The 26,612-nt window shown below is 42.1% G+C and overlaps 1 protein-coding gene across 1 annotated transcript in view; it reads right to left on the reverse strand.

The window, feature by feature from the left end:
* Positions 1-4,177: 4,177 nt before the first annotated feature.
* Positions 4,178-26,612, reverse strand: part of riox1 (ribosomal oxygenase 1) — a 93,423-nt gene continuing 70,988 nt past the window's right edge. Inside the window, exons 12-15 of the mRNA XM_073050506.1 lie at positions 19,655-19,775; positions 9,892-9,991; positions 9,363-9,449; positions 4,178-4,658 (exon numbers count right to left, since the gene is read on the reverse strand). Of these exons, the coding sequence (XP_072906607.1) occupies positions 4,584-4,658; positions 9,363-9,449; positions 9,892-9,991; positions 19,655-19,775 (383 nt within the window). The 3' untranslated portion in view covers positions 4,178-4,583. The remainder of the gene's footprint in view (positions 4,659-9,362; positions 9,450-9,891; positions 9,992-19,654; positions 19,776-26,612) is intronic.

The raw sequence follows: 26,612 nt of genomic DNA on the forward strand, positions 1-26,612 counted from the left end.
TTCTACTGAGTCGGTCACATAGTCAGGTAGCATGGAGGCAGCCTCCAAGTCCATGCTGTCAAATAACCAGGTACAATAATCCTTGGCTAATCGTGTTATATTCTCCACATTCAGTTCTCTCCAGTTCATTTACACGTGCATTGAAACATACAGTGAAATGTGCCATCTGCATTAACAACCAACTTATCTATACATTAGGGACGTTTCACATTCGGGATGTGGGAGGTAACCGGAGCACTTGGGGAATGTGCAAACTCCACTCAGACAGCAGCCGAGGCCAGGAATGAAGCTGGTTGTAGCTGTTGTGAGGCAGGAGCTCTTCTGGCTGCAGCACTGTGCTGCCACAAAGGGGTCATCCGATTTTAGCTGGAATCAGTGAAACTTCTTCCTCAGTGCACAGCTAATAATGACAGAAAAGCAAAATATTGCAAAATATTACTCTGTCGTGGGCAAAGTACTGGAGAGTTTAACATCGGTAGCTGAGCGAAGGGCGCTGAGTAGGCTACGGTCAATTATGGAAAACTCTGAACATCCTCTACATAGCACCATCCAGAGACAGAGAAGCAGTTTCAGCGACAGGTTACTATCGATGCAATGCTCCTCAGACAGGATGAAAAGGTCAATACTCCCCAATGCCATTAGGCTTTACAATTCAACCGCCAGGACTTAAGAACTTTTTAAAAGCTATTATTAATGCTTTTTGAGATAGTGATTTAGATGCATATCATATTTTTTACTGAGTTAAGTATTGTATGTTATTAGTTTTGCTACAACAAGTGTATGGGACATTGGAAAAAAAGTTGAATTTCCCCATGGGGATGAATAAAGTATCTATCTATCTATCTATCTAGGTACTGAAAATCCGAAATAAAACCCAAAATAGTGGAAATACGAAGCAGGTTACATGGCATTTAGTTGTATAACTGTCATATATAAAACTAGACGGCGACACTGCAATGGCAATCTTGCTAAGTCCTCCTCGGAGTGATTTGGTGACTGGTGCTTAAATTAGGATAGCCCTCCCACAAGTGATAGCCCGAAACAGCCGTCCTCAGAATCATACCCTACAGAACTGTATGGGACTCCCCCCACTGCAATCTCACGGCCAGGACAGAGGTGGTAGCAGATGGACGCACAAAGAGCGGTCTTAGAAACTTGAGTCAACATTGAGTACTTCATGAAATTTCATGGTATGAGGAAGCACCTCCTGATTATCATCTACTAACCTCCCTCAGCTGACAAACCAGTGTTCTGTTGAAAAGTGCTTGGAAGAAAGGTATAAGGGTTTTGGTGGGCTTCAATGTCCAGCACCAGGAATGACTGGGTAGCGTCAATGCTGAGCTGAGTACTGGATGAAGCAGCTGACAGATTAAATCTGCAGAAGGTGGGAAGTGAACAAGAGGGGAAAACCTCTGGTTACATGGAGCTACATGGAGACCAAATTAATTTCCTTCTCTGTAAGACATTAGTGACCTTGTGGTAAAGGATATAACCTTGCACCTGTGATTCCAGACTCCAGTAAACAGTTAAAAGTGTGGGTGCAATGGAACAGCCTTCATCATTCATCTTAATAAGCTGTGCCTACATACCATTGGCTGACTTACAATGCAGACCTCTTTGAACCCAGTGTTTCAGCTTGCCACTGTACAGGGAAACCATGGCATGTGAACAGAACATAACACAGTCAGGCTATTTAGTCAATGAGCCAAGTTCAAACCCAGAACCTGAATCAAATACTCAGAAAATGAAATATAGCTTAGGGTATGCAGAGGGAATTAACGGAGATGAAGATGAGAAAGACAGATTAAGACAACTAAATATGCCTTTAATTTAAAAAAAGTCAACATCATTTAGACCCTAAGACATAGGAGCAGAATTAGGCCATTCAGCCTATCGAGTCCGCTCGATCATTTCATCATGGCTGATCCCGGATCCCTTTCAACCCCATACACCTGGCATCTCCCCATATCCCTTGATGCACCAACCAATCAGGAATCTCTCGACTTCCGCTTTGAATATACGCACACTCTGTGGCAGAGCATTCCACACACTCACCACTCTTTGGCTAAAAAAAAAATGCCTCCTTACTTCTGTTCTAAAAGGTCACCCCTCAATTTTGAGGCTGTGCCCTCTAGTTCTGGATACCAGCACCAGAGGAAACATGCTTTCCTCTGTATTGTTCCATGCAAGTCAGCAAGCATCCGTTGACTGCTCATTTCAACGGATGCTGCCCGACCTGCTGAGTTCATCCAGCTTGTTTGTATGTGTTGATTTGACCACAGCAACGGCAGTATACTTTGTGTTTGCAATTTTATATATTGTTCCACTGTAACAGTCCATGCTGAAGCAAACTACTGACTCGGCACCTGCTTAAGCAAGAAATCATAATACAGCTCAGGGGGAGGTCATTTCCCTGATTGTACCTTTGCCAATTTGGCTCACTTCCCTTTCTCTTTCCCCATGGTTTTAATTATGTTTTCTTTCAGTATACATGAAAATAATTTATGACGTCCACTTCACAATTCTTGCTTAGAACATGGAACAATACAGCACAGGCCCTTCAGCCCACGATGTTGTGCCAACCTTTTGACTTGCTTTTCCGGTTTACGACAATGCTACCAAAGACCTGCGATAGCTCACTGGTGGTTTGAAAGCAAAGGAATTTAATTAAGAACATTAGTAACAATATTTCTTAAAAAAGCAAGTTGTGGTAAACTATCACCACTATGTTGAAGAGGTAAGCAAAGGCAAAGTGAATTTGCGAGATGCTGGTGTGCTCCAAAATTGACACCCTTGGAGTTGGAGTCGTGCTGGTTGTAGTGAACGATTAGGAGATGAGAAGGTGAGAGAGGAGTTCCAACTTACTTGGGTGTGAAGGTGGATCACTGTAAATGCCAAGAGGTCGAGACTGCTTCTTCAGCAGCAAAATCTAGGCTCACAGCGAATTGCTGAGTGGCGGGTTCCAAGGCCCGAGCGATTCACCACAGTGAGGCCCGGGTCCCAATGCTCCGCACAATCCGCTCTTTGGACAACCTACACACTGACCCAGATAGACTGGAAAGGCAAAGTGTCGAGAGTTGGGCAAGTTTGCATCATTCTGAGCGCCGAGCTGATTTGGAGAGTTCGAGAACAGCTTCCTCAGCATCAAAATCTAGGCCCCGAGCCATGGCAGGGCCCAGGTCCTAATGCGAGGTATGATCCATTGTTTGGACAACTTAAACGCTGGCCCAGAGAGACGGGGGGCTCTTCTCTCCGCGATGCTAAGACTATGAGACTGCCCCGGCTGCAGTGCTTTGTATATATGAACTTTGCTTTGGACCTACTCCAAAGGGTTCAGTCTGCTTTGGAATGCTGTTGTTGTTGGTCGCTTCTATCGGTTGTATGGTTTGTTGTTTTTCTCTCTTTCTCCATGCACATTGGGGGTTGGTCTTTATTTTATTAAATTGGGTTCTTTCAGCATCCTTGCTTTGGGACTGTCTGTAAGCAAACAAATCTCAGGATCGTACTTTAATCTTACTTTAAGATCATTCTAACCCTTCCCTCCTGTATAGCCCTCCAGTTTTCTTTCATCCATATGCCTATCTATGAGTTTGTTAAATGTCCCTGTTGTATCCTCCTCTGCCACCATCCCTGGCAGCATGTTCTAGCACTTACCACTCTGTAAAAAAACGAAAGAACTGTGCAAAAGTGTTAGGCACATCAACGTGGAGTGGACAGCAAGTTTGTAAATATGGTGGGAGCAAAGGATGGTGGGATTAGTGAGGGTGGTGCGCTACGGGAGGGGTGTGGCGCGGGTGCAGACACACCCAGCCCTGAGACACCAGGCAAGGTCACTTGATTCCAAGCAACTAGTTTATTCATCATTATAGACTGTCTCTTTGGTGCTTCCTGTTCCCTCTCCCCTTCCCACTCTCAGTCCACAACAGAGACTCATATCAGAATCAGGTTTATCATCACTCACTTATGTCTTGAATTTTTTTTTGTGGCAGCAGTACAATACAATCCATAAAATTACTACAGTACTGTGCAAAAGTCTTAGGCACCCTAGCTATATATAAATGCCTTAGACTTCTGCACAGTACTCTACCTCTAAAAACCCCCTTAAACTTTCTTCCAATCACATTAAAATTATGCCTCACATTTCTCCCCATCAACGAAAGCGGGAAGCCAAAGAAGGTGGGTTACATCATTTTCTTTAATTGTCTTTTGCCTGCCCCTTATGGCAACAACCATAAGATCATAATTCAAACTCATCAGAAAATTGTGCACATTCTGATTTCACTTAAAGATCCTGCAGTACATATACATAGGAAGTACTGCAAGATTTAAAGGCTGCTCCATTAACAAAGGGTTAACGGCACAAATCACTGAACACACATTCATTCTGGATAATAAGGCATTGTGACCGCTTCATTTTTGAACTTAAATATCTGATAATTACAATAAAACGATGGCCAGTCAAACTGGAAACAAGATCATATTTAAATCATTTCTGGAGTATTTTATACAATGATCAATTGTAGGCAAGTATGAAATAGCGTATAACTGGATAGAAAGCTTCTTTACAAGGTTCAGGTCTGAGGTCAATCCCTTTTAGGAAGGAGTGGATATTCAGTCATCAGCAGACCTTTCTCGTACAAGGCAACGGCTAAGGAGATCTGTAGAAAGAAAGGAAGCACAAGTTTGTATGGTTACAGATACTTCCTGACTGTAGTTTCCACATGTAAAGTATACCAAACACCAGTAGCAACACTATGACAGTGGGGCTGATTCACTGAGAAGTTATGACTCCTGCCAATTGCCAGGAAGGTCACTGAAGTGGCCTGCCTTTCTCAGTGAGGTGGGATCGGTGCCTTGGGTTCTCACTGCAAAGCCTCGACGAGTTAAAGCCATTTGTGAGGTTGCTGGACCAACGCAGGACCACAACTGCATGTTTGAACAGTTGGCTGACAGGAAGTCATCAAGGTAAGTGCGGAGCCACAAGATAGTGGGAGGTAATCAGCTACTGTAGCAACAATGCACAACACAATGTCAACAATTCCAAGAAAGAGCATGGGAATAAAAAGTACTGGCAACAAAACCAAGAATACTGATTTAATCACAAAATTTTACCTCCAGTCAGCACAGAATATGATCAAAGGTGATTGGATGAATTGAAACAATATGCATTCCCACTAATAGAACTAACCTAATCAAAAATACTGCTACCAACACTTCATAACACTATGGAAACCACAATTAAAACTTTTAATACCATCTTCCCATCTAATTGGAATGTCAGGGCCTGCATTACTGAGCAACATTCACACCCGAGCTAAGGGTTCAACTCCCACTCCAGATGCTTCAACCTGTTAGGAAGTCACACCAGAGTAGGACTTTCACAGTGAATGGTCAGGCCCTGGGGGCTGTTGTAGAACAGAGGGAGTTTGGTGTACATGTGGTATCACAGGTAAATGGGGAGGTGGCATCCTGGCCTTCATGAGTGTATTAGTTGGGTTGTTGCAGTTTTACAAGACGTTGATGAGTATTGTGTAGTTTGGGTTACCTTGTTATAGGAAAGCCATCATTAAGACAGAAAGAGTACAAAGAAGATTTAGGAGAATGTTGCCAGTACTTGAGAGCCCAAGTTATAGGGAGAGGTTGGGCAGGCCAGGACTTGGGAGTGCGGAAGAATTTACAGAAATATATACAAAATCATGAGGAGCATTGATGAAAGATAAAGTAGCTTTACTTGTCACACATACATCAAAATCTACAGTGAAATGTATTATTAGTGTAACAACCAATAGAGTCTGAGGATTGTGCTTGGGGCAGCCCGCATGCTTTCGGCGCCAACATAGCATGCCCACGACTTACTAATCCTAACCGCGGGTCTTTGAAATGCGGGCGGAAAACGGAGCATCCAGAGGCATCCCACACGGTCACAGGGGGAGGGGGGATATCACAAACTCCTTACAGGCAGCTGCGGGAATTGAACTGGCGCTGTGAAGCGTTACAGTAACAGCCACGCGACCATGCCACCCACAGAGATAGTTTTTTTACCCCAGGGAAAAGGAAAAGGTTGAAGGTGAGAGGGCAAAGGTTTAAAAGAGACCTGAGGGTCTATTTCTTCACTGAGGGTGGGGTCTATATGGGACAATGGCCGTGGCAGGGACAGAATCAGACTTATTATCCCTGAATTACATGATGTGAAATTTATTGTTTTGGGGCAGCCATACAGTGCAAAGATATAAAATTGATCATGAATTAGAAAATAAATAAATAGTGCAAAGAAAAGAAACAACATGGTATTTGGACAGGTAAATGGGTGAAAAGGGTTACAGGGATATTGGTCACTGTGGGCAAACAAGATTAGCTTAGATGAGCATTTTGATCAGCATAGACGAGTTGAGCTGCAGCCTGCATAAGTGATGCCTCACTCTGCCTCAGCCTATCATAACTATGGAAGTACAGAACTGCTGAAGGTGCCGTCTTTCCAACCTGGGGTCCACAGACCCCTCAGATCCATGGCATTGAAAAGGTAGAAAACCCGACATAGACCCTTGCTTTCAGTTGGTGCTGTAGTTTTAAACAACTCTCTCAAATAAGCGCAGGAGTCCTAGTGACCTGCCAATAATTTCCCTATGCTAAATACAAGCCAAAGTTTAATCATTCTATTGTTAGCGGGAGATTGCTGTGCTGAAGCTGGCTGCCGAGTTTTCCAACTTTACAACAGTGATTATGCTTAAATATTTTCTTGGTTGTGAAGTTCTCCAGAGCTTACTAAAAGGGACGTGAAAGACATTTTGTAAATGCCTCTAGGTATCAGATGATTTGAAATGACTGCTCCATAATTGTGTGTATAAACGGCCAGTGTGGCAATGAGCAATAAGCCGAGAAACATCTGGAGGTGTAGGCATCAGTCTGTGCCGAGATTGCTGATCTTAACAGGGACAGTAGTTGAAGCATTACAATTGGCCTTAATGTCACACAGCTGTGGAAAAAGGCTAATGGCCAGGACACACTCAGTGAATAACACAGAACACAAAGAGGCCACCTGGCTTATTGCGTCTATGCTGGTTCTTTGAAAGGGCCCCACTGCTGTTTTATACCCCTTACAGCCTCCAAACCTTTTTCCTCTGTGTATTTATCCAACTCCCTTTGCAAAGAAATATTTTATCTGCTTCCTCCACCCTTACAGGCAGCATATCCCTGGCCACAACACATTGTGTAAATGACTTCTCCACTCCCCTCTGGCTCCTTTGCCAGTTATTGTACGCCTGTGTCTGCTGGTTACTGCATCTTCTCTAAAAAATTGTTTCTCCTCATTTAACCTGCCAGAGCCCTTCACAAATTTGAACAACACCACTGAATCTCAAGTTTCTTTAGGACCCATTGCATAGAGTCATATGGAACAGAAACAGGCCCTTCGGCCCACAGCGTTCATTCTGACTGCTGTATTTGCCTCTCCAGCTTCTATAAGCAAAATGGCTTCAAATGTCTGGGGTTGATGGTGAATGCTGCTGAAAGGTACATTGAACAGTACAGCGCAGGAACAAACACTCCAGCACCTAATAAGGCCATAAGTCACAGAAGCAGAATTAGGCCATTTGGCCCATCGAGTCTGCTCCATGGCTGATTTATTATCCCTCTCAACCGCATTCTCTTGTCTTCTCCCTGAAGCTTTGATGTCCTGGCTAATCAAGAAACTATCAACCTCTGTTTTAAATATACCTAACGACTTGGCCTCCATGCCTCCTGTGGCAATGAATTCCACAGATTTGCCATCCTCTGGCTATTCTTCCTCATTCTCTGTCCTAAGTAGATGCCACTCTATTCTGAGGCTGTGCCATCTGGTCCTAGATTCCCCACTATAGGAAACATCCTCCCCACATCCATTCTCTCTAGGCCTTTCAGTATTTGATAGGTTTCAATGACAGCCTAAACTCCAGCGAGTACCAACACTGCAGACTTCGAATGGCATAACAATGAGCTCTGTCCAACAGCACATCAGTGATGGTGCTGGTGACAAACGTTGGCAGTTTTGTGCAGTGTGTGGAAGGTCGTTGAGAGTTACAGTGGGCCATTGAGCTGGACTGAGAAGTGGCAGATCGAGTTCAACCTGGAAAAGTGTGAAGTGATTCAATCTGGAAAGTTAATGGCAGGATTCTTAGCAATGAAGAGGAACAAAGGGACCTCAGGGGCCCACATCCACAGATCCCTCAAAGTTGTCGTGCAAGTTGATAAGGGTTGTTACAAAGGTGTTATGGTATGTTAGCCTTCATTAGGCAGATGATTGTGTTCAAGAGCCACGAGGTAATTTGCAGCTCTATAAAACCCCAGTTGGAGCACACATAGAATATTGTGTTCAGTTCTGGTTGCCTCATTATAAGGAAGGATGTGGAAGCTTTGGAGAGGATGCAGAGGAGATTTACCAGGTTGCTGCCTAGATTAAAGAGCATCTCTTATGAGGATAGATTGCGTGAGCTGAGTCTTTTCTTTTTGAAGCAAAAGAAAATGACAGGTGACTTGATAAGACATCGCATCAAAAGCCAGACTTTTTCCAAGGGTAAAAATGAGGAAGCATTGATAGAAAGTATGGGGGAATGTCAGAGGTAGTTCTTTTCTACTCAGAGGGTTGGGCGTGCATGGAACGAGCTGCCAGGGATGGTGGTGGAGGTGGATACATTAGGAACATATGAGAGACTCTTAGATAGGCACCTGGATGAAAGAAAAGTGTAAGATATTGTGGGAAGGAAGGTTTAGATTGCTCTTAGACTAGGGTATAAGGTTGGCATCACATTTTGGGCCATAGGACCTGTACTGTAATGTTCTCTGCTCTTTCCACAAACGCCCGCTGCCCTCCCAGGGCTCTAGCAACTGAGGAGAGGAGCGTTTCTGCTCTCCAAGTTGAGACTGTCAGGAAGAGCTGATTGATTGCAAGATTTGACATGGAAGATACCAAGACATTTACCTTCTGGTGGGATATCTACAGCTCAGGATAATGCACTAGACACTTAAGACATCAATGGGGAGAAATTTCTTCTGTCAAAGGACTGCAAATTTCAAAATTCTCTACTGTACAAAACTGTGGAGAGTGAAATATATTCAAGTTGACATTGGCTTCAGTGGGATTAAGGGCTGTGGGGACTGAGCAGAAAAGTGGATTTGAGGTCTAGATGAAATCAACAACAACCTCACTGGGTGGTGGAGCAGGCTCAAGTGATCATATTGCTGCTGTTACTTGTGAAGCTCTTAGTTAGCCTATTTAGACAGACTTTTAATGTATTTTCAAGGTGACTCCCGATGGCACGGCAGTTCTTTCAATCCCAGTTAAGGTCAGATACTGAGCACAGAACTGTCACCTGTGATCTCTTTCCTACCTTGTCATCAAGATTTCCAGCAGGAAGACTATCAATCTTTATAAACTGTGGGTATGAGCAAAGCAAGAGCTCCACCCCATCTGCAAGCTGCAAGAGAAAAGGGGCAAGTTTATGTTCACAGAAATATTGATAATTATTCAGTTCTTTCAAACATGGCATCTTACACTTCCACCTCCAGATATTACCCATATGAACAAAACAAATGGCTAGCATGCTCAGACCAGTATTTGTCCAGCCACAGACACAAACTGCTGGAGGGAAAGAGCTGACATTTTGGTTTGAGGCTATTCATCGGGCCTCAGCCTGAAACACTGTCTGTTTATTTCCCTCCATAGATGCTGCCTGACCTGCTGAGTTCCTCCAGCATTTTGTGTGCGTTGCTCTGGATCTCCAGCATCTGCAGAATTTCGTGTCTGATTTGTCCAGCCACATTGCGCAGATGCTCAACATCTGAAAGAAAATCTCAACAGAAAAGAAAGGATATTTACTTTTTCTAAAATATCAATGAACTCAAAACAATCCATCTTACCTCTGGATCTATTTCTATGCATTTATTTTCCTCCTTGTGGTATTCTCTAGAATTTTCAATGCTATAATAGAGCAAAATGCTACCATTCTCGCCACATAACCTATGGAGAATGGACAAAAGAGACACATCTGTCAGCATGTACGAGAAATCTACGTGGGAGAAATAACAACTGCATTTAGTATTATAAGTTAAAGCATAAAGTACCCTTGACTGTCTCATCTAGGTTAAGAGAATTCAATTTCTGAGAAATCCATTGCAACGCTCCTCATATGTCAATCCTTTCAAACCTGGAAACATTCTTGTGAATCTTTCCAATGCTTGCACAGCTTTTCTGAGATAAGGGGGCCAAAACTGCTCACAATACTTCAACTGTGGTCAGACCAACGCCTTATAAAGCCTCAGCATTACATCCTTGCTCTTATATTCTAGTCTCCTGGAAATTAAAGCTAACACTGCACACTAAGCTTTATAGAATCCTGCATGAACACTCCCACGTTCCTTTATATCTCAGACTTTTGAATTTTCCTCCAATTTGGAAAATAATCCGCACCTTTATTCCTTCTACCAATGTGCACGACCATGCACTTCTCTGCACTATATTCCATCTGCCACTTCTTTGACCATTCCGCCAATTTGTGTAAGTCTTTCTGCAGACACCCTGCTTCCAGAACACTACCTGCCCCCACACCGATCTTTATAACATCCACAAACCTGGCCACAAAGCCATCAATTCCTTCGTCATTGACATATAACGTGAAAATAAGCAATTCCAACACCTCTCCTGCGGCATATCACTAGTCACCGATAGCCAATTAGAAAAGGCCAGTCAGGCAATCTTCTATCCATGTTAGTATCTTGGGGCTCTTATCTTGTTAAGCAGGCTCATATGTGTCTCCTTGTCAAAGACCTTATGAAAATCCAACTAAACAACATTCACTGACTCTTTTGTCTATTATTTCCTCAAAGAATTCCAACAGATTTGTCAGGCAAGATTTCCCCTTAAGGAAACCATGCTGATTTTGGCCTATTTTGTCATGTGCCTCCAAGTACCCTGAAACTTCATACTTAATAATAGACTCTAACATTCTCGCAACTACTGTAGTCAGGTTAACTGGCCTATAATTTCCTTTCTCCTGCCTCCCTCTCTTCTTAAAGAGTGGAGTGACATTTGCAATCTTCCAGTCCTCTAGAACTGTTCTAGAATCTAGTGATTCTTGCAAGTTCATTTCAGTATCTCCATAATCTTTTCAGCTACCTCCTTCCAATCCCTGGGGTGTTCTCCATCAAGTCCAGGTGACTTACCTGTCTTAAGACTTTTCAGCTTCCCAAGCACTTTCTCCTTAGTAATAGCAACAACACACTTCTGGCACTCTGCTAGTGTGTTCCACAGTGAAAACTAACATGAATATTTATTAAGTTTATCTGCTATTCCTTTGTCCTCCATTACTAACTCCCCGGTGTCATTTTCCAGCAGTCTGATATTCACTCTTGTCTCTCTTTTACTCTTTATACATCTGAAAAAACATTTTGTATCCTCTTTTAAATTATTGGCTAGCTTACCTTCATATTTCACCCTTTCTTTCTTTATGACTTTTTAGTTGCCTTCTGTTGGTTTTGAAAAGCTTCCCAATCCTCTAACTTCCCACTATTTTTTGCTCCCTCTTTTGCTTTTATGCTACCTTTGACTTCCTCTGTCAGCCATGGTTGCCTCATCCTCCCTTTAGAAGACTTCAGTTTTGGGATGAATCTTTCCTGTACCTTCCAAATTGTTCCCAGAAACTCCAGTCATTGCTGTTCTGCCATTGCCCCTGCTAGTGTCCCCTTCCAATTAACTTTAGGCAGCTCCTCTCTCATGCCTCTGTAATTCCTTTCACTCCACTATGATCCTGATACATTAAATATTAGCTTTTCTTTCTCAAACTTCAGGGTAAATTCTCACATTATGATCACTGTCTGCTAAGGCTTCCTTTACCTTAAACTCCCTAATCAAATCTGGGTCATTACATAACACCCAATCCAGAATTGCTGTTACCCTGATGGGCTCAACCACAAGCTGCTCTAAAAAGCCATCTCTTAGGCATTCTATAAATTCTCTCTCAAGATCCACTCTGCATATTGAAATTCCCCCATGAATATTGCAACATCTCCCTTATTTACATGCCTGTTCTAACTCACATTGTAATGTACAAACAGGCTGGATGAACTCAGCAGGTCGGGCAGCATCCGTTGAAATGAGCAGTCAACGTTTCGGGCCGAAATGCTGACTGCTCATTTCAACGGATGTTGCCCAACCTACTGAGTTCAGCCAGCTTGTTTGTACGTGTTGATTTGACCACAGCATCTGCAGTGTACTTTGTGTTCACATTGTAATGTGTAGCCCACATCCTAGCTACTGTTCGCAGGCCTGTACATAACTCCCATCAGGGTCTTTTTACCCTTACATTTTCTTAACTCTTCATCTTCCGATCCTATGACGTCTTTCTAAGGATTTGATTTCATTTTGTTTTACCAACACAGGCATCCCACCCACTCTGCCTACCTGTGTCCTTTTGATACAAGTTGTATATCTGCATGTCAAGCTCCCAAGTATAATCTTCATTCAGCCATGTCTCATCAATGCCCACAACATCATACTTTCCAATCTCTAAATGCGAAACAAGACCATTCACCTTATTCCATATACTGCTTGCATTCAAGGATAACAACTTCATTCTTGTATTTGTAATCTTTTTTGATTTTGGCCTCCTGTTATATTTTTTAAGTCAACCCACTGACTGCAATTTTGCCCTACCACCTGCCTGTCCTTCCTCACTGTCTCACTACACATAGCACCTAGTGTATACCAACTGTCTCCTCCTCAGCTCCGTCACTCTGGTTCCATCCCAAACAGCTCTAGCAAATCTGCCCACAAGGATATTAGTCCCTCTTGGGTTCATGTGTAGCCTGTCTTTATTGATTAGCTCATATCTTCCCCAGAAGAGATCTCAATGAACCCGCAAATTCTTCAGCCACACATTCATCTGCCAGATCATCCTATTTTTACCCTCATTGGCGCATGGCACAGGCAGTAATCCAGAGATTAACGCTGGAGAATCAGAATGCTGTGGATCTGATCCAAGACATCCCTGACCCTGGCACCTGGAAGGGAACATATCATCTGGGAGTCTCTTTCACATCCACAGAATCTGCCGTCTGCTCCTCTAATTATGGAATCCTCCATCGCTACTGCTTCTCTCCCCTTCCCTTCTGAGCCACCGAGACAGACTCAGTGCCAGAGTTCAGGTCGTTGCAGCTTCCCCCTGGTAGGTCCCCACCCCAACAGTATCATTGAGGGGAATGGCCACAAGGGTACTCTGTACTTGCCCCTCTCGTGACAGTCACCCAGGAATCTGCCTCCTGCAACTTGGGTGACTACCTCCCAGTAGCTCCCATCACCCCCTCATTTTCCCGTATGAGCCTAAGGTCATCCAGCTGCAGATCCAGTTCTCTAAGGAGCTGCAGCTCACTGCACTTCCTGCAGATGTAGTTATCAGGGTGACCGGAGGTCTCGCAAAGTTCCCACATCTCACACAAGGAACATAGCACTAACTCTGGACCCAGTCTCAGCTCACTACCTACGTACAAACAGAGAGAAAAACAAACTTACTGTAAACCTACTCAGAACCTCTGCCTGGAGGCAGAATCTTATAAGGGAACCATTTAATATCACCAGAATAGAAGCTGCCCTTGCGTTTGGTGGTATGTGCTTTCAAAACTTCATTATCTTCTGGCGGATGAGTGGGTGGGGAAGAAGTGAGAATATTGCTAATTCTGCATGCTAATTCATCCTGTGAAGTCACATGTCCTTTCCATATCCTCAGTTTATTTACCCTCTGGTGAAGAGTCCTTTCAATTTTATAACCTTCATATCAGTATAAACCAGGAAAATATTTTCAGTGTGAGATACTTTCTCATTGCCTCTCTATTTATTTCAAACAAGTTTTCATTTTAAAACATTTTCACCATTACTCTATGCACCAAAACATCAGGTAGCTGAAAGATCTGAATGCACAGCCAACTGAAAGCCCAACCATCCACAACAAACAGGTAAGAAGATTTCTGCAAATAATCAGCAAAAATATAATCTATACTTGTTTTTTTTTTACTTAAAGTTCAGGGCGATGGGGTGGAGATACGTCTCTACCAAAGGAAGTGTAAAGTCTGAGGTGCAAGTTCCTCCGCTAACCAGCAGGTCTCCCTTGGACAAGGTGTAGCACCTGCTTAGCCCCCAATCAGGGTCATGTGAAGCCATGGGAGCAGGTGGTGGATGGTCATATGAATACCTGGTGCATATCACAAGTCCTAGCTAATGTGACCACTGACACCAGGCAGACAATCTCTGAAGAGTATTGATAATGGCTGAGGTCACCCGACTCGTAAAGACAGTGCCCAGAAGCAAGCAATGGCAAAACACTTCTGTAGAAAATTTGTCAAGAAAACCCATGGTCACGGAAAGACCATGATCACCCATGCCACGTGACACAGCACAAAATCAACAAACAAACAAAACAAAATTAGCATTTGTGCTCCTAAGCATTTTCAATGGTAGAGTTTTGATAAATTGTACTATTCAGGCAAAAATAAAATTTGTATGTACAAGACTCTTCCAAAAGAGATCTTCAAGACGGAATTTATTTGCAAAAACTGATCTTTCTGATCTTTTCTACTGATAATTCCCATCCACTACACTTTCAGGTGCGCAGTCTTCATTATGTATTCACTTTTTACCAACTAATTATTACTTGAGATTCTACTGATAGAATTTCCCTCCATAAGTTTCTTCCTTCCCTTTAACTCAGCAACATAAAATATTGATTGAATACATTTCTTTCAGAGAGGGCCTAGTGTTCTAATACACAAGGCAAGAACATGAGCAGCTGTTCCTCTCTCTGAGATACAGTTGTGATAAATGACTCTAAAACTGTAGCACCTGTGTAACTCGTGTATGAAACAGTGACCACAGTGCCTGAGACACAGGACCAACAAAACAATGAGGAACCAACGTGTGTGCGTGTGAAAGAGAGGGAGAGGAAAAGGAGGGGCAAAGAAGCAAGAGGGGGAGGAAGAAAGAAAGAGGGAGAGGAGAGAAACTGCAGGAAATTATTAGGAAAATAGTGCTAAGAAAGTTGATGGGATTGAAGGACGATAAATCCCAGAAGACCCAATAGCCTCCATCCCAGTATGTAAGGAAGTGGCCCCAGAAATTACTCAGAATATTGTGTTCAGTTCTGGTTGTCTCATTTTTGGAAGGATGTAGAAACTTTAGAGAGGGTACTGAGGAGGGTTAGCATGACGTTGCCCGGATTAAAGAGCGTAGTTTATGAAGACAGGTTAACTGAGCTAGGGCTTTTCTCTTTGGAGTGAAGGAGGATGAGAGGTGACTACATTCTGCAGGCTACCGGTGAAGCTGTGTTTCACGATATACTCTCTGTAGTGCTCTGACGCGGTGGTTTTGACGTACTCGTGTTCCTCCCACCTTGAACACCTAATGATCAAATGCTGACCAGTCAATGACCAACAGAGTTCTCCTCTGTTATCCTGACTCCAGTTTACATATACCATTAGCCGACTATAATCAGGCACTTGAGATTAGTTGGCACCAAACAAGAAACAGTCCACTCTGACACACACTTTGGGATTTCAATCAGGCTTGTTCGAAGAAATCTGCGCCCTGTGACTATGTTACTATCAGCATATTACCTATAGCACCAGAGGTCCTAACACGCTACACCACTGCTCTACTAGGATAAGGAACGACTTCTGGTCCATACCCAGACCCTATTTTGGGAAATCTGATCACTTGGCAGCCTTCTACCTAGAGGCTAGAGAGTAAAGCTCCAGAGATTAGGGCAAAAAAGAGGTGGCTGTGGGAGGCAAAGGGATTTTTTTTCAAGTCTATGGACTAGGCTGTGTTCAGAAACTCATCTGTGGATCTAAATTAATACACCACAGTGAGCACAGACCTTATAAAAAAAAAGTCGTAGACAAGTGTGCCCCCACAAAATCATTCAGATTCTTCCCCAAACAAAAGCCCTGGATAAACCATGAGATCTGCAATCTGCTGCGGACCAGATTAGAGGCATTCAAGTCAGATGACCAAGAAAGTTACAAGTGGTCAAGGTATGACCTCAAAGCCACCTCACAGGCAAAGTGGCAATTCTGGACTAAACCTGAATCAATGAAGGATGCTCGACAGCTGTGGCAGGGTTTGAATACTATTACCCCTTACAAAGTGAAATCAAGTGGCATAGGTGACAAAAGGGCTTCACTTTCAGATGAGCTCAATGCCTTCTATGCTTGTTTTGAACATCAAAACATGGAGGAACCTTCACGATTTTCCACAGCACCCAATGATTCTGTGATTTCAGTCTCTGAAGCCAACATGAGAGCATCCTTCCGGAGGGTGAACCCATGGGAAACATCTAGCCCAGATGAGTTACCTGGGTGAGTGCTAAAGACCTGTGCTGATCAACTGGCTGGAGTGTTTACCGAGATCTTTAGCCTCTAGCTTGGCACTCTGAAGTACCCTCCTGCTTCAAGCAGGCTTCAATTACACTGGTGCCAAAGAAGAATGTGGTAACCCACCTCAATGACTATTGTCCAGTAGCACTTACATCCACAGTGATGAAGTGTTTAGTGAGGTTGGTGATAAAACATATCAACTTCTGCCTGAAAAACAACTTGGATCCGTTCCAATTTGCCAACTGACACAACAGGTGCCATTTCACTGGCTCTCGACTCAACCCTGGAACATCTGGACAGCAAAGTTGCGTAAATCAGGATGTTCTTTATCAACTACAGCTTGGCATTCAATGTCATCATCCCCTCAAAACTAATAAATAACCTTCAAAACCTTGTCCTCAATACTTCTTTGTGCAATTGGATCCTCAATTTCCTCACTCGCAGACCCTAGTCAGTTTTCATGGGCAGTAACAACTCCTCCACAATTTCAATCAGCTCAGCTTCACAAGGCCATATTCAAGTTTGCTGATGACACCACCATCTTGGGCCGTATCAAAAGTGGTGACAAATCAGTATATAGGAGGGAGACTGAAAACCTAGCAGAGTGGTGCCACTACAACAACCTCTTACTCAGTATCAGCAAGATCAAGGAGTTGATTATTGACCTCAGGAGGAGGAAACCAGAGGGCCATGAATCAGTCCTCAAGAGGGGATCAGAGGTAGCGAGGGTCAGCAAATTTAAATTCCTCAGTGTTATTTCAGAGAACCTATCCTTGGCCCAGAACAAAAATGCCGTTGTGAAGAAAGGATGGAGTTAGGTAATGCCACAGTGTCATGGATCTTACACAGATTAAGGACGAGGAGGTGTTTGCTGTCTTGAGGGTGGATAAATCCCCAGGGCCTGCTGAGTTCCTACAGCATTTTGTGTGTGGCCTGACAGGTGTTCCCTCAGACCCTGTGGGAGGCTAATGCAGAAATTGCAAGGGCCTTTACAGAGGTATTTAAAATATCGTTAGCTATTGGTGAGGGGCTGGAGGATTGGAGGACAGCTAATGTTGTTCAGGAAAGGCTTTAAGAATAAGCCAGGAAATTACAGGCCAGTGAGTTTGACATTACTAGTGGGTAAGTTGTTGGAAAATATTCCAAGGGAACAGATATCTCAGTATTTGGGATTGCCAACATGGTTTTGTGCGCGGTAAGTCGTGTCTAATCAATTCTATAGAGTTTCCGGAGGAAGTTACTGGGAAAGTTGATGAAGACAAGGCAGTGGATATTGTCTACATGGGCTTTAGAAAGGCATTTGACAGTGTCCCACAAGGAAGGTTGGTCAAGAAGGTTCATAACAAGGTAGTAAATTGGCTTTGTGGGAAAAAACAGAGAATGGTGGTAGATCTGACTGGAGGCTTGTGATTAAAGGTGTGCCACAGAAACTGGTGCTGGGTCCGTTGGTTTTTGCATCTGGATGGTAACGTGGTAAACTGGATCAGCAAATTTGCAGATGACACCAAGACTGGGGGTGTAGTGGACCAGTGAGGAACACTATCAAAGCTGATGATAGTGGGAGTTTGCAGTGGGAGCTGGAAGTACAGGTGGCTCCCGTTTTTCGAACATTCGCTTTACGACAGCTCGCTGTTACAAAAGACCTACATTGGTACCTGTTTTCGCTAAACAAAGAGGATTTTCACTTTTACGAAAAAAAGACACCCACCTTATACGTGTGTTTACCCCGAGAAAGACTACCATGACCGTGAAGCCTTGTGCGGGCAGTTGTGTGCGCATGCGCGTACGTGCTGATTTTTTTTGCTCCAGATCGATTTTTATAAGTGAAACTACACCGTAATACAATATTTCTACTTTATATAGCTGTGTCTTTATCATATCATTCCTGCTTTTACTATACGTTCGAGTTATTTTAGGTTTTATGTGCTATTTGGTATGATTTGGTAGGTTATTTTTTGGGACTGGGAACACTCAAAAATTTTTCCCATATAAATTAATGGTAATTGCTTCTTCGCTTTACGACATTCCGGCTTACGAACGGTTTCATAGGAACACTCTACCTTCAGATAGCGGGGGAAACCTGTACTGGAAAAATCGGCTGAAAAATGGCAGATAGAATTTAAGACAAATGGGAGGTGTTGTACTCAGGGAGGACAAACCAGCGTAGGACTTACACAGTGAACTGGAGGGCACTGATGAGTGCAGTAGAACAGAGGGGTCTGGGAATTCCTTGTAAGTGCTGTCATAGCTAGATCGGGTTGTAAAGAAAGCTTTTGGCACACTGACCTTCATAAATCAAAGTATTGAGTATAGGAGTTGGGATGTTATGTTAAGGTTGTATAAGACGTTGGTGAGACCTAATTTGGATTATCATGTGCAGTCTTAGTCATCTGCCTATAGGAAGGCTGTCAATAGGATTGAAAGAGTGCAGAGAAAATTTACAAGGATGGTTCCAGGACTTGAGGACCTGAGTAATAGGGAATGGTTGAACAGTTTAGGACTTTATTCCCTAGAGTGTGGAAGAATGGGGTGATTTGATGAGGTAGATAAAATTATGAGTGGTATAGTTAAGGGAAATGTAAGCAGGCATGTTCCACTGATGTTGGGTGAGACTAGAACTAGAGGTCGTGGGTTAAGAGTGAAAGGTGGAATGTTTAAGAGGAACATGAGGGGGAACTGAAATTGTTTTAAGAGTGTGGATCAAGCTGCCAGTGCAAATGTGGATGCAGGTTCAATTAAACATTGGAGAGAAATTTGGATAGGTAGATGGATGGGAGGAGTATAGAGTGCAGGTTGATGGGACTAAGCAGATTAATAGTTCGGCATGCACTAGATGGACTGAAAGGCCTGTTTCTGTGCTGTAGTGTTCTATGACTATAGACACATGGATGATAGAAAACGTAGGACTGATTTTAGAGCAGGTTAAAGTGCTGGCACAACATTGTGGGCTGAAGGGCCTGTACTGTGTTGTAGTGTTCTGTGCTCTAAATAGTTCTTGCATTGGCAGTCATTTCCCATCATTCTTTAAATTCCAGATCAGACAAAATGATTTGAGGGCAGCTAATGTAACCCCACTATGTGAAATGAGGAAGAAAGCAAACAGGGAATTATAGAATTGAGAGGGAGATCAAGCTCAACAAATTTACAGGTATTTCCCCACTAGAGGTGTGAATGGCATGCGCTAAGATGTAATCAAAAAGTGAGATTTCACCACGTCATTATGAAACCTATTTTACAAGCAAAATGAGTAGAATTAGAAGACCTGGCAATATTACTGCGAACCATTCGTATCCGGGTATGTCCTCGTAACTGCATGACACTGTTGTGTGGCCCGCCACTTCTCCATCGGACTGGTGAACTGTACACCGTGCAGGCCAGTTCCTCTAGGAGGGAAAATACAATTATTCTTCAGTAGTAAGGATGTAACTTTAATTCTATTTAGAACATTTTGTAGTAGAACTCTAGGCTCAGTCTGACCTTTTATACACACCTAATATTCCTGCATCAACCTCCATCTAGTAGGCCAGAGGATCCCAAACTTCAGGACATTTAAGTACAAAATTTCCTAAGTAAACCACAGGCTTATGTACGAAACATCTGTTTGGGAACTCCCTGAAAATGTAGATTTATTTAGATTTCATACAAATAAATGTTTGTAAAAGGGACAAAAAGTTCCCCCCCCCCACCCCCCAAGTATCACAACTTCAGGGGCACAAGATTAGACATTAGCAGATTAGGTTTCAGGTTTTAAAGAGTTGGAGCACTTAATCTGGACTGCTGGTCTGTTGCAGTGAAAGAATTGCTATCATTCACATGTCCTGTGTACTTGCCAGATTTCACTTTATTACAAGAAGTTACCAGTATCCTGTTATCCCCCACGCAAGGGTCAGTGAACCATTCTAACTGGCCATTTCTGTCAGCACAGTTGGTTCCATTCCATGTCCTACATATTAAAAACATAGAAAACCTACAGCACAACACAGGCCCTTCGGCCCACAATGCTGTGCCGAACATGTACTTACTCAGAAATTACCTAAGGTTACCCATAATCTTCTATTTTCTAAGCTCCATGACCTATCCAGGAGTCTCTTAAAAGACCCTATTGTATCCACCTCCACCACTGTTGCCGGCAGCCCATTCCAAGCACTCACCACTCTGTGTAAAAAAAAACTTACCCTTGACATCTCCTCTGTACCTACTTCCAAAAAACTTAAAACTGTGGCCTCTCATGATAGCCATTTCAGCCCTGGGAAAAAGCCTCTGACTATCCACATGATCAATGCCTCTCACCATTTTATATACCTCTTTCAGGTCACCTCTCATCTTCTACTGCTCCAAGAAGAAAAGACCAAGTTCCCTCAACCTATTCTAAAAAGGCATGGTCCCTAATCCAGGCAACATTCTTGTAAATCTCCTCTGCACCCTTTCTATAGTTTCCACATCCTTCCTGTAGTGAGGTGACCAGAACTGAGCACAGTACTCCAAGTGGGGCCTGACCAAGGTCCTATATAGCTGCAACATTACCTTTCTGCTCCTAAACTCAATCCCATGGTTGATGAAGGCCAATGCACCGGATGCTTTCTTAATCACAGAGTCAACCTGCGTAGCAGCTTTGAGTGTCCTATGGACTCGGATCCCAGGATCCCACTGATCCTCCACACTGCCAAGAGTCTTACCATTAATACTAGATTCTGCCATCATATTTGACCTACCAAAATTAACCACCTCATACTTATCTGGGTTGAACTCCATCTGCCACTTCTCAGCCCAGTTTTGCATCCAATCAATGTCCCACTGTAACCTCTGACAGCCCTCCACACTATCCACAACACCTCCAACCTTTGTGTCATCAGCAAACTTACTAACCCATCCCTCCATTTCCTCATCCAGATCATTTATAAAAATCACGAAGAGAAGGGGTGCCAGAACACATCCCTGATGCACACCACTGGTCACCGACCTCCATGCGGAATATGATCCATCTACAACCACTCTTTGCCTTCTGTGAGCAACCCAATTCTGGATCCACAAAGCAAGGTCCCCTTGGATCCCATGCCTCCTTACTTTTGCAATAAGCCTTGCATGGGGTATCTTATCAAATGCCTTAGACTACATCTACTGCTCTACCCTCATCAACATGTTAGGTCACATCCTCAAAACATTTAATCAGACTCATAAGGCACGACCTGCCTTTCACAAAGCCATGCTGACTATTCCTAATCATATTATGCGTCTCTAAATGTTCATAGACCTGCCTCTCAGGATCTTTTCCATCAACTTACCAACAACTGAAGTAAGACTCACTGGTCTATGATTTCCTGGGCTATCTCTACTCCCTTTCTTGAATAATGGAACAACATCCACAACCCTCCAATCCTCCGGAACCTCTCCCGTCCCATTGATAATGCTAAGATCATTGCTGGAGGCTCAGCAATCTCCTCCCTCGCCTCCCACAGTAGCCTGGGGCACATCTCATCCGGTCCTGGAGACTTATCCAACTTGATGCTTTCCAAAAGCTCCAGCACATCCTGTTTCTTAATGTCTGTCTGTTTAATCCGTTGTAAATCATCCCTACAATCGCCAAGATCCTTTTCCATAGTTAATACTGCAGCAAAGTATCCATTAAGTATCTCTGCTATCTCCTCCGGTTCCATACACACTTTTCCACTATCACACTTGATTGGTCCTATTCTCTCGTGTCTTATCCTCTTGCTCTTCACATACTTGTCGAATGCCTTGGGGTTTTCCTTAATCCTGCTCGCCAAGGCCTTCTCATGACCCCTTCTGGCTCTCCTAATTTCATTCTTAAGCTCCTTTCTGCCAGACATAATCTTCTAGTTCTCTATCATTACCTAGTTTTTTGAACCTTTTGTAAGCTCCTCTTTTCTTCTTGACCAGATTTTCAACAGCCTTTGCACACCACGGTTCCTGTACCCTATCATCCATTCTCTGTCACACTGGAACGTACCTACTCAGAAGGCCACGCAAATATCCCCTGAACATTTGCCACATTTCTGCCGTACATTTCCCTGAGAACATCTGTTCCCAATTTATGCTTCCAAGTTCCTGCCTGATAGCTTCATACTTCCCCTTACTCCAATTAAACGCTTTGCTAACTTGTCTGCTCCTATCCCTCTCCAATGCTCTGGTAAAGGAGATAGAATTGTGATCACTATCTCCAAAATGCGTTCCCATTGAGAGACCTGACACCTGACCAGGTTCATTTCCCAATACCAGATCAAGTACAGCCTCTCCTCTTGTAGGCTTATCTAAATATATCGTGTCAGGAAATCTTCCTGAACACACCTAACAAACTCCACCCCATCTAAACCCCTTGCTCTAGGGAGATGCCAATCAATATTTGAGAAATTAAAATCTCCCACCATGACAACCTAGTTATTATTACACCTTTCCAGAATCTGTCTCCCTAACTGCTCCTCAATGTCCCTGTTGCTATTGAGTGGTCTATAAAAAGCATCCTGTAGAGTTATTGATCCATTCCTGTTTCTAACTTCCACCCACAGTGACTCAGTAGACAATCCCTCCATGACTTCCTCCTTTTTTGCAGCCGTGACACTATCTCTGATCAACAGTGCCACACCCCCACCTCTTTTGCCTCCTTCCCTCCCTGTCCTTTCTGAAACATCTATAGCCTGGCACTCTAAGTAATCATTTCTGCCCCTGAATCATCTAAGTCTCTGTAATGGCCACAATATTATAGCCCCAAGTACTGATCTGCAATTCATTAATAATATTCTAACAATTCATTAAATAAAGTTTTTGAAATAGTCTGAAAACATGTCATCTAAAATCAAGTTCTCCCCTATAAACCAAGGGGTAAACAAAATTTTCTATTTAAAAATAACCCCATCCCTTACAAATACCTTCCTTTGAGGTATTTACCAGTTCCGTTTCAATGCTCCCAGTAAAGCTGATTCTGCCAGCACCATGCAAGAATTATTCCTGTTTTTGTTTTGGTTCTTCATTCTTTGTTCCCATTTCTTCACCCTTTTTCCATATAAGGACGGTTTCTCTCTATCTTCCTTCTATGCGTTTAAATTACCTCTCTAAGACTCCCTCTTGGTGGAAGGGGTTAGAGGGTGGTAGTAAAGGTCTAATTTGCATGACTGTAACTGTGCCACAGGGATCAGATCTGGATCATCTGTTGTTTGGCATCTATTTTAACTAACTGGTTTGGTATATAGATGACATGATAAGTAGGTCTGTGGATGACACTGTAATTGGTGGTGTGCTGGACAGTGAAGAAGATTGTCCGCAGGTTAGAGATCAACGGGGAAGGAAAGGCAAAAGGAATTTAACTCCAACAAGGATGAAATTATGTATTTAGGAAAGTTAAACTGGGGCACAGCATAAATTGTGAATGACACGGCCTTGGGAGTGTTGCAGAACAGAGCCCTAAGGTTACAAATACGTAGTTCCATGAAAGGTGGATAAGGTGGTGAAGGAAGCACGTGGCACACTTGCCTCCATCATTTGGATTACTGGGTACAAGGGTTGGGAAGTCATTTAACAGCTGCAGTAGGAGAGCAGATGGAATATTGTGCACAGATCTAGTGACCAGACTTTAGTAAGAATGTGATTAAGCTAGCGAGGGTGCAGAAAAGATTCACAAGGACGTTGCTGAGATTAGGGGGTTTGAGTTATAACGAGACACTGAATAGGCTGGGATTGTTTTCCCTGGCATGGAGGAGGCAGGGGACTGACCTTTCTTTCTTTTTAAATCTTTTTATTAATTTTAAACAAACATAAATGAAACATGAATACAGAGTTTGAAAGTACATAATTAATAGGTTAAGTATATGTTCATATAGATGATAATCCATATATAACCTCCCAAACTCATAGTAATTACGAAAAAAGGGAGTAAATAAGAAAAAAAAACCTAACATGGGCCATTGCATTATGTCAAATATACACAGTAGCGTCAATAACTCCGCACCTCCATCCAAATAATTAAGGATAATAAAAGCAGGGTTTAGGAAAAGTCAGTTTAACTGATACGAAAATGTTGGATAAATGGTCTCCAAGTTTCTTCAAATTTAACTGAAGAATCAAAGACAACACTTCTAATTTTTTCTAAGCTCAGACAAGAAGTAGTTTGAGAAAACCACTGAAATATAGTTGGAGGATTAATTTCTTTCCAGTTCGATAGGATAGATCTTCTAGCCATTAATGTAATAAATGCAATCATCCGTCGAGCTGAGGGGGATAAACAAATATTATCCACCACTGGTAAACCGAAAATTGCAGTAATAGGATGTGGTTGCAACTTGATATTCAGAACTGTTGAAATAATACCGAAAATACCTTTCCAATAATTTTGCAAACAAGGGCAAGACCAAAACATGTGGGTCAATGAAGCTACTTCAGAATGACATCTGTCACAGGTTGGATTAACATGAGAGTAAAATCGAACAAGTTTATCCTTGGACATGTGAGCCCTATGTACAACCTTAAATTGTATTAGGGCATGTTTAGTACAAATAGAAGAGGAATTGACTAATTGTAAAATTTTCTCCCACTGCTCAGTGGGTATAAGACAATGAAGTTCTTTTTCTCATTCCTTCTTAATTTTTTCTGATACTTCTGGCTGTATTTTCATGATCATATTATAAATGGTGGCTACTAAACCCTTCTGGCAAGGATTCAGAGCTAAAAAAATTTCTGTAATGTCCATTGGACATAATTTCAGAAAAGACTAACATATTATTCAAGAAATTTCTAACTTGCAAATATCTAAAAAAATGAGTTTTAGGTAAATTATATTTATTAGATAGCTGTTCAAAGGGCATAAAACTATTATCTAAAAATAGATCACAAAAACATGTTATACCTTTTGTTTTCCATAATACAAAGACTCGATCCATAAAAGAGGGTCGAAAAAAAGTTAGATATAATAGGGCTTGATAAGATAAACTTACTCAAGCCAAAAAATTTACGAAATTGAAACCATATTCGCAATGTATGTTTAACTATGGGATTAGTTATTTGTTTATTCAATTTAGATAAAGAAAAAGGAAGTGAAGATCCTAAAATTGAAAACAATGAAAAGTCTTGCACAGATTTACATTCCAAATTTACCCATTGTGGGCAAGCTGCTATAATCGATTCTTGTGTCCAAAATATTAAATATCGAATACTGACTGCCCAATAGTAAAATCTCAGGTTTGGCAAAGCCAAACCACCCTCCTTCTTAGGCTTCTGTAAATATTTTTTGCTTAGTCTAGGATTTTTATTCTGCCACAGATACGAAGATATTTTAGAGTCAATAATATCAAAAAAAGATTTAGGAATAAAAATTGGTAGTGCTTGGAATAAATATAAAATTTTGGGTAACACTATCATCTTAATAGCATTAATTCGACCAACCAATGACAAAGATAATGGGGACCACCTGGTAACAAGTTGCTTAATTTGGGCAATTAAAGGTAAAAAATTAACTTTAAATAAATCCTTATGTTTCTTGGTAATTTTAATACCCAAATAAGTAAAATGATCTGTGACAACTTTAAATGGCAAGTGTTTATAAATTGGAACTTGCATATTTAATGGAAATAATTCACTCTTATTAAAATTCAGTTTGTAACCAGAAAAGCTACTAAACTGAGCAAGCAAGGACAAAATAGCACGAATAGATCTCTCAGGGTCAGATATGTATAGTAACAAATCATCAGCATATAATGATAACTTATAAGTCCCTTCCCCACGGGTAATACCCACAATATTAGGTGATTCACGAATGGCGATAGCTAAAGGTTCCAAAACAATGTCAAATAGTAAAGGATTTAAAGGACAGCCTTGCCTCGTACCACGGAATAACTGAAAAAAAGATCTTTGATTATTGGTGAAAACCGAAGCCAAAGGTTTATAATATATTAACTTAATCCATGATATAAATTTCGAACTAAAATTAAAATGCTGCAACGTATTAAATAAATATGGCCATTCAACTCTATCAAATGCTTTTTCAGCATCTAAAGAAATGACACATTCTGGTATTTTGGATGAAGGAGTATAAATAATATTAATCAATTTTCTGATGTTAAAAGATGAATAACGATTTTTAATAAATCCAGTCTGATCTTCAGAGATAATTCGAGGTAATATATTTTCTAATCTAGTGGCCAAAATTTTACTAAAAATCTTAAAGTCCATATTCAGCAAAGAAATAGGCCGATAGGATGCACATTCAGTGGGGT

The sequence above is a fragment of the Hemitrygon akajei genome, chromosome 7 (assembly GCF_048418815.1).
Source record: "Hemitrygon akajei chromosome 7, sHemAka1.3, whole genome shotgun sequence".
Classification (NCBI taxonomy): Eukaryota; Metazoa; Chordata; class Chondrichthyes; order Myliobatiformes; family Dasyatidae; genus Hemitrygon; species Hemitrygon akajei.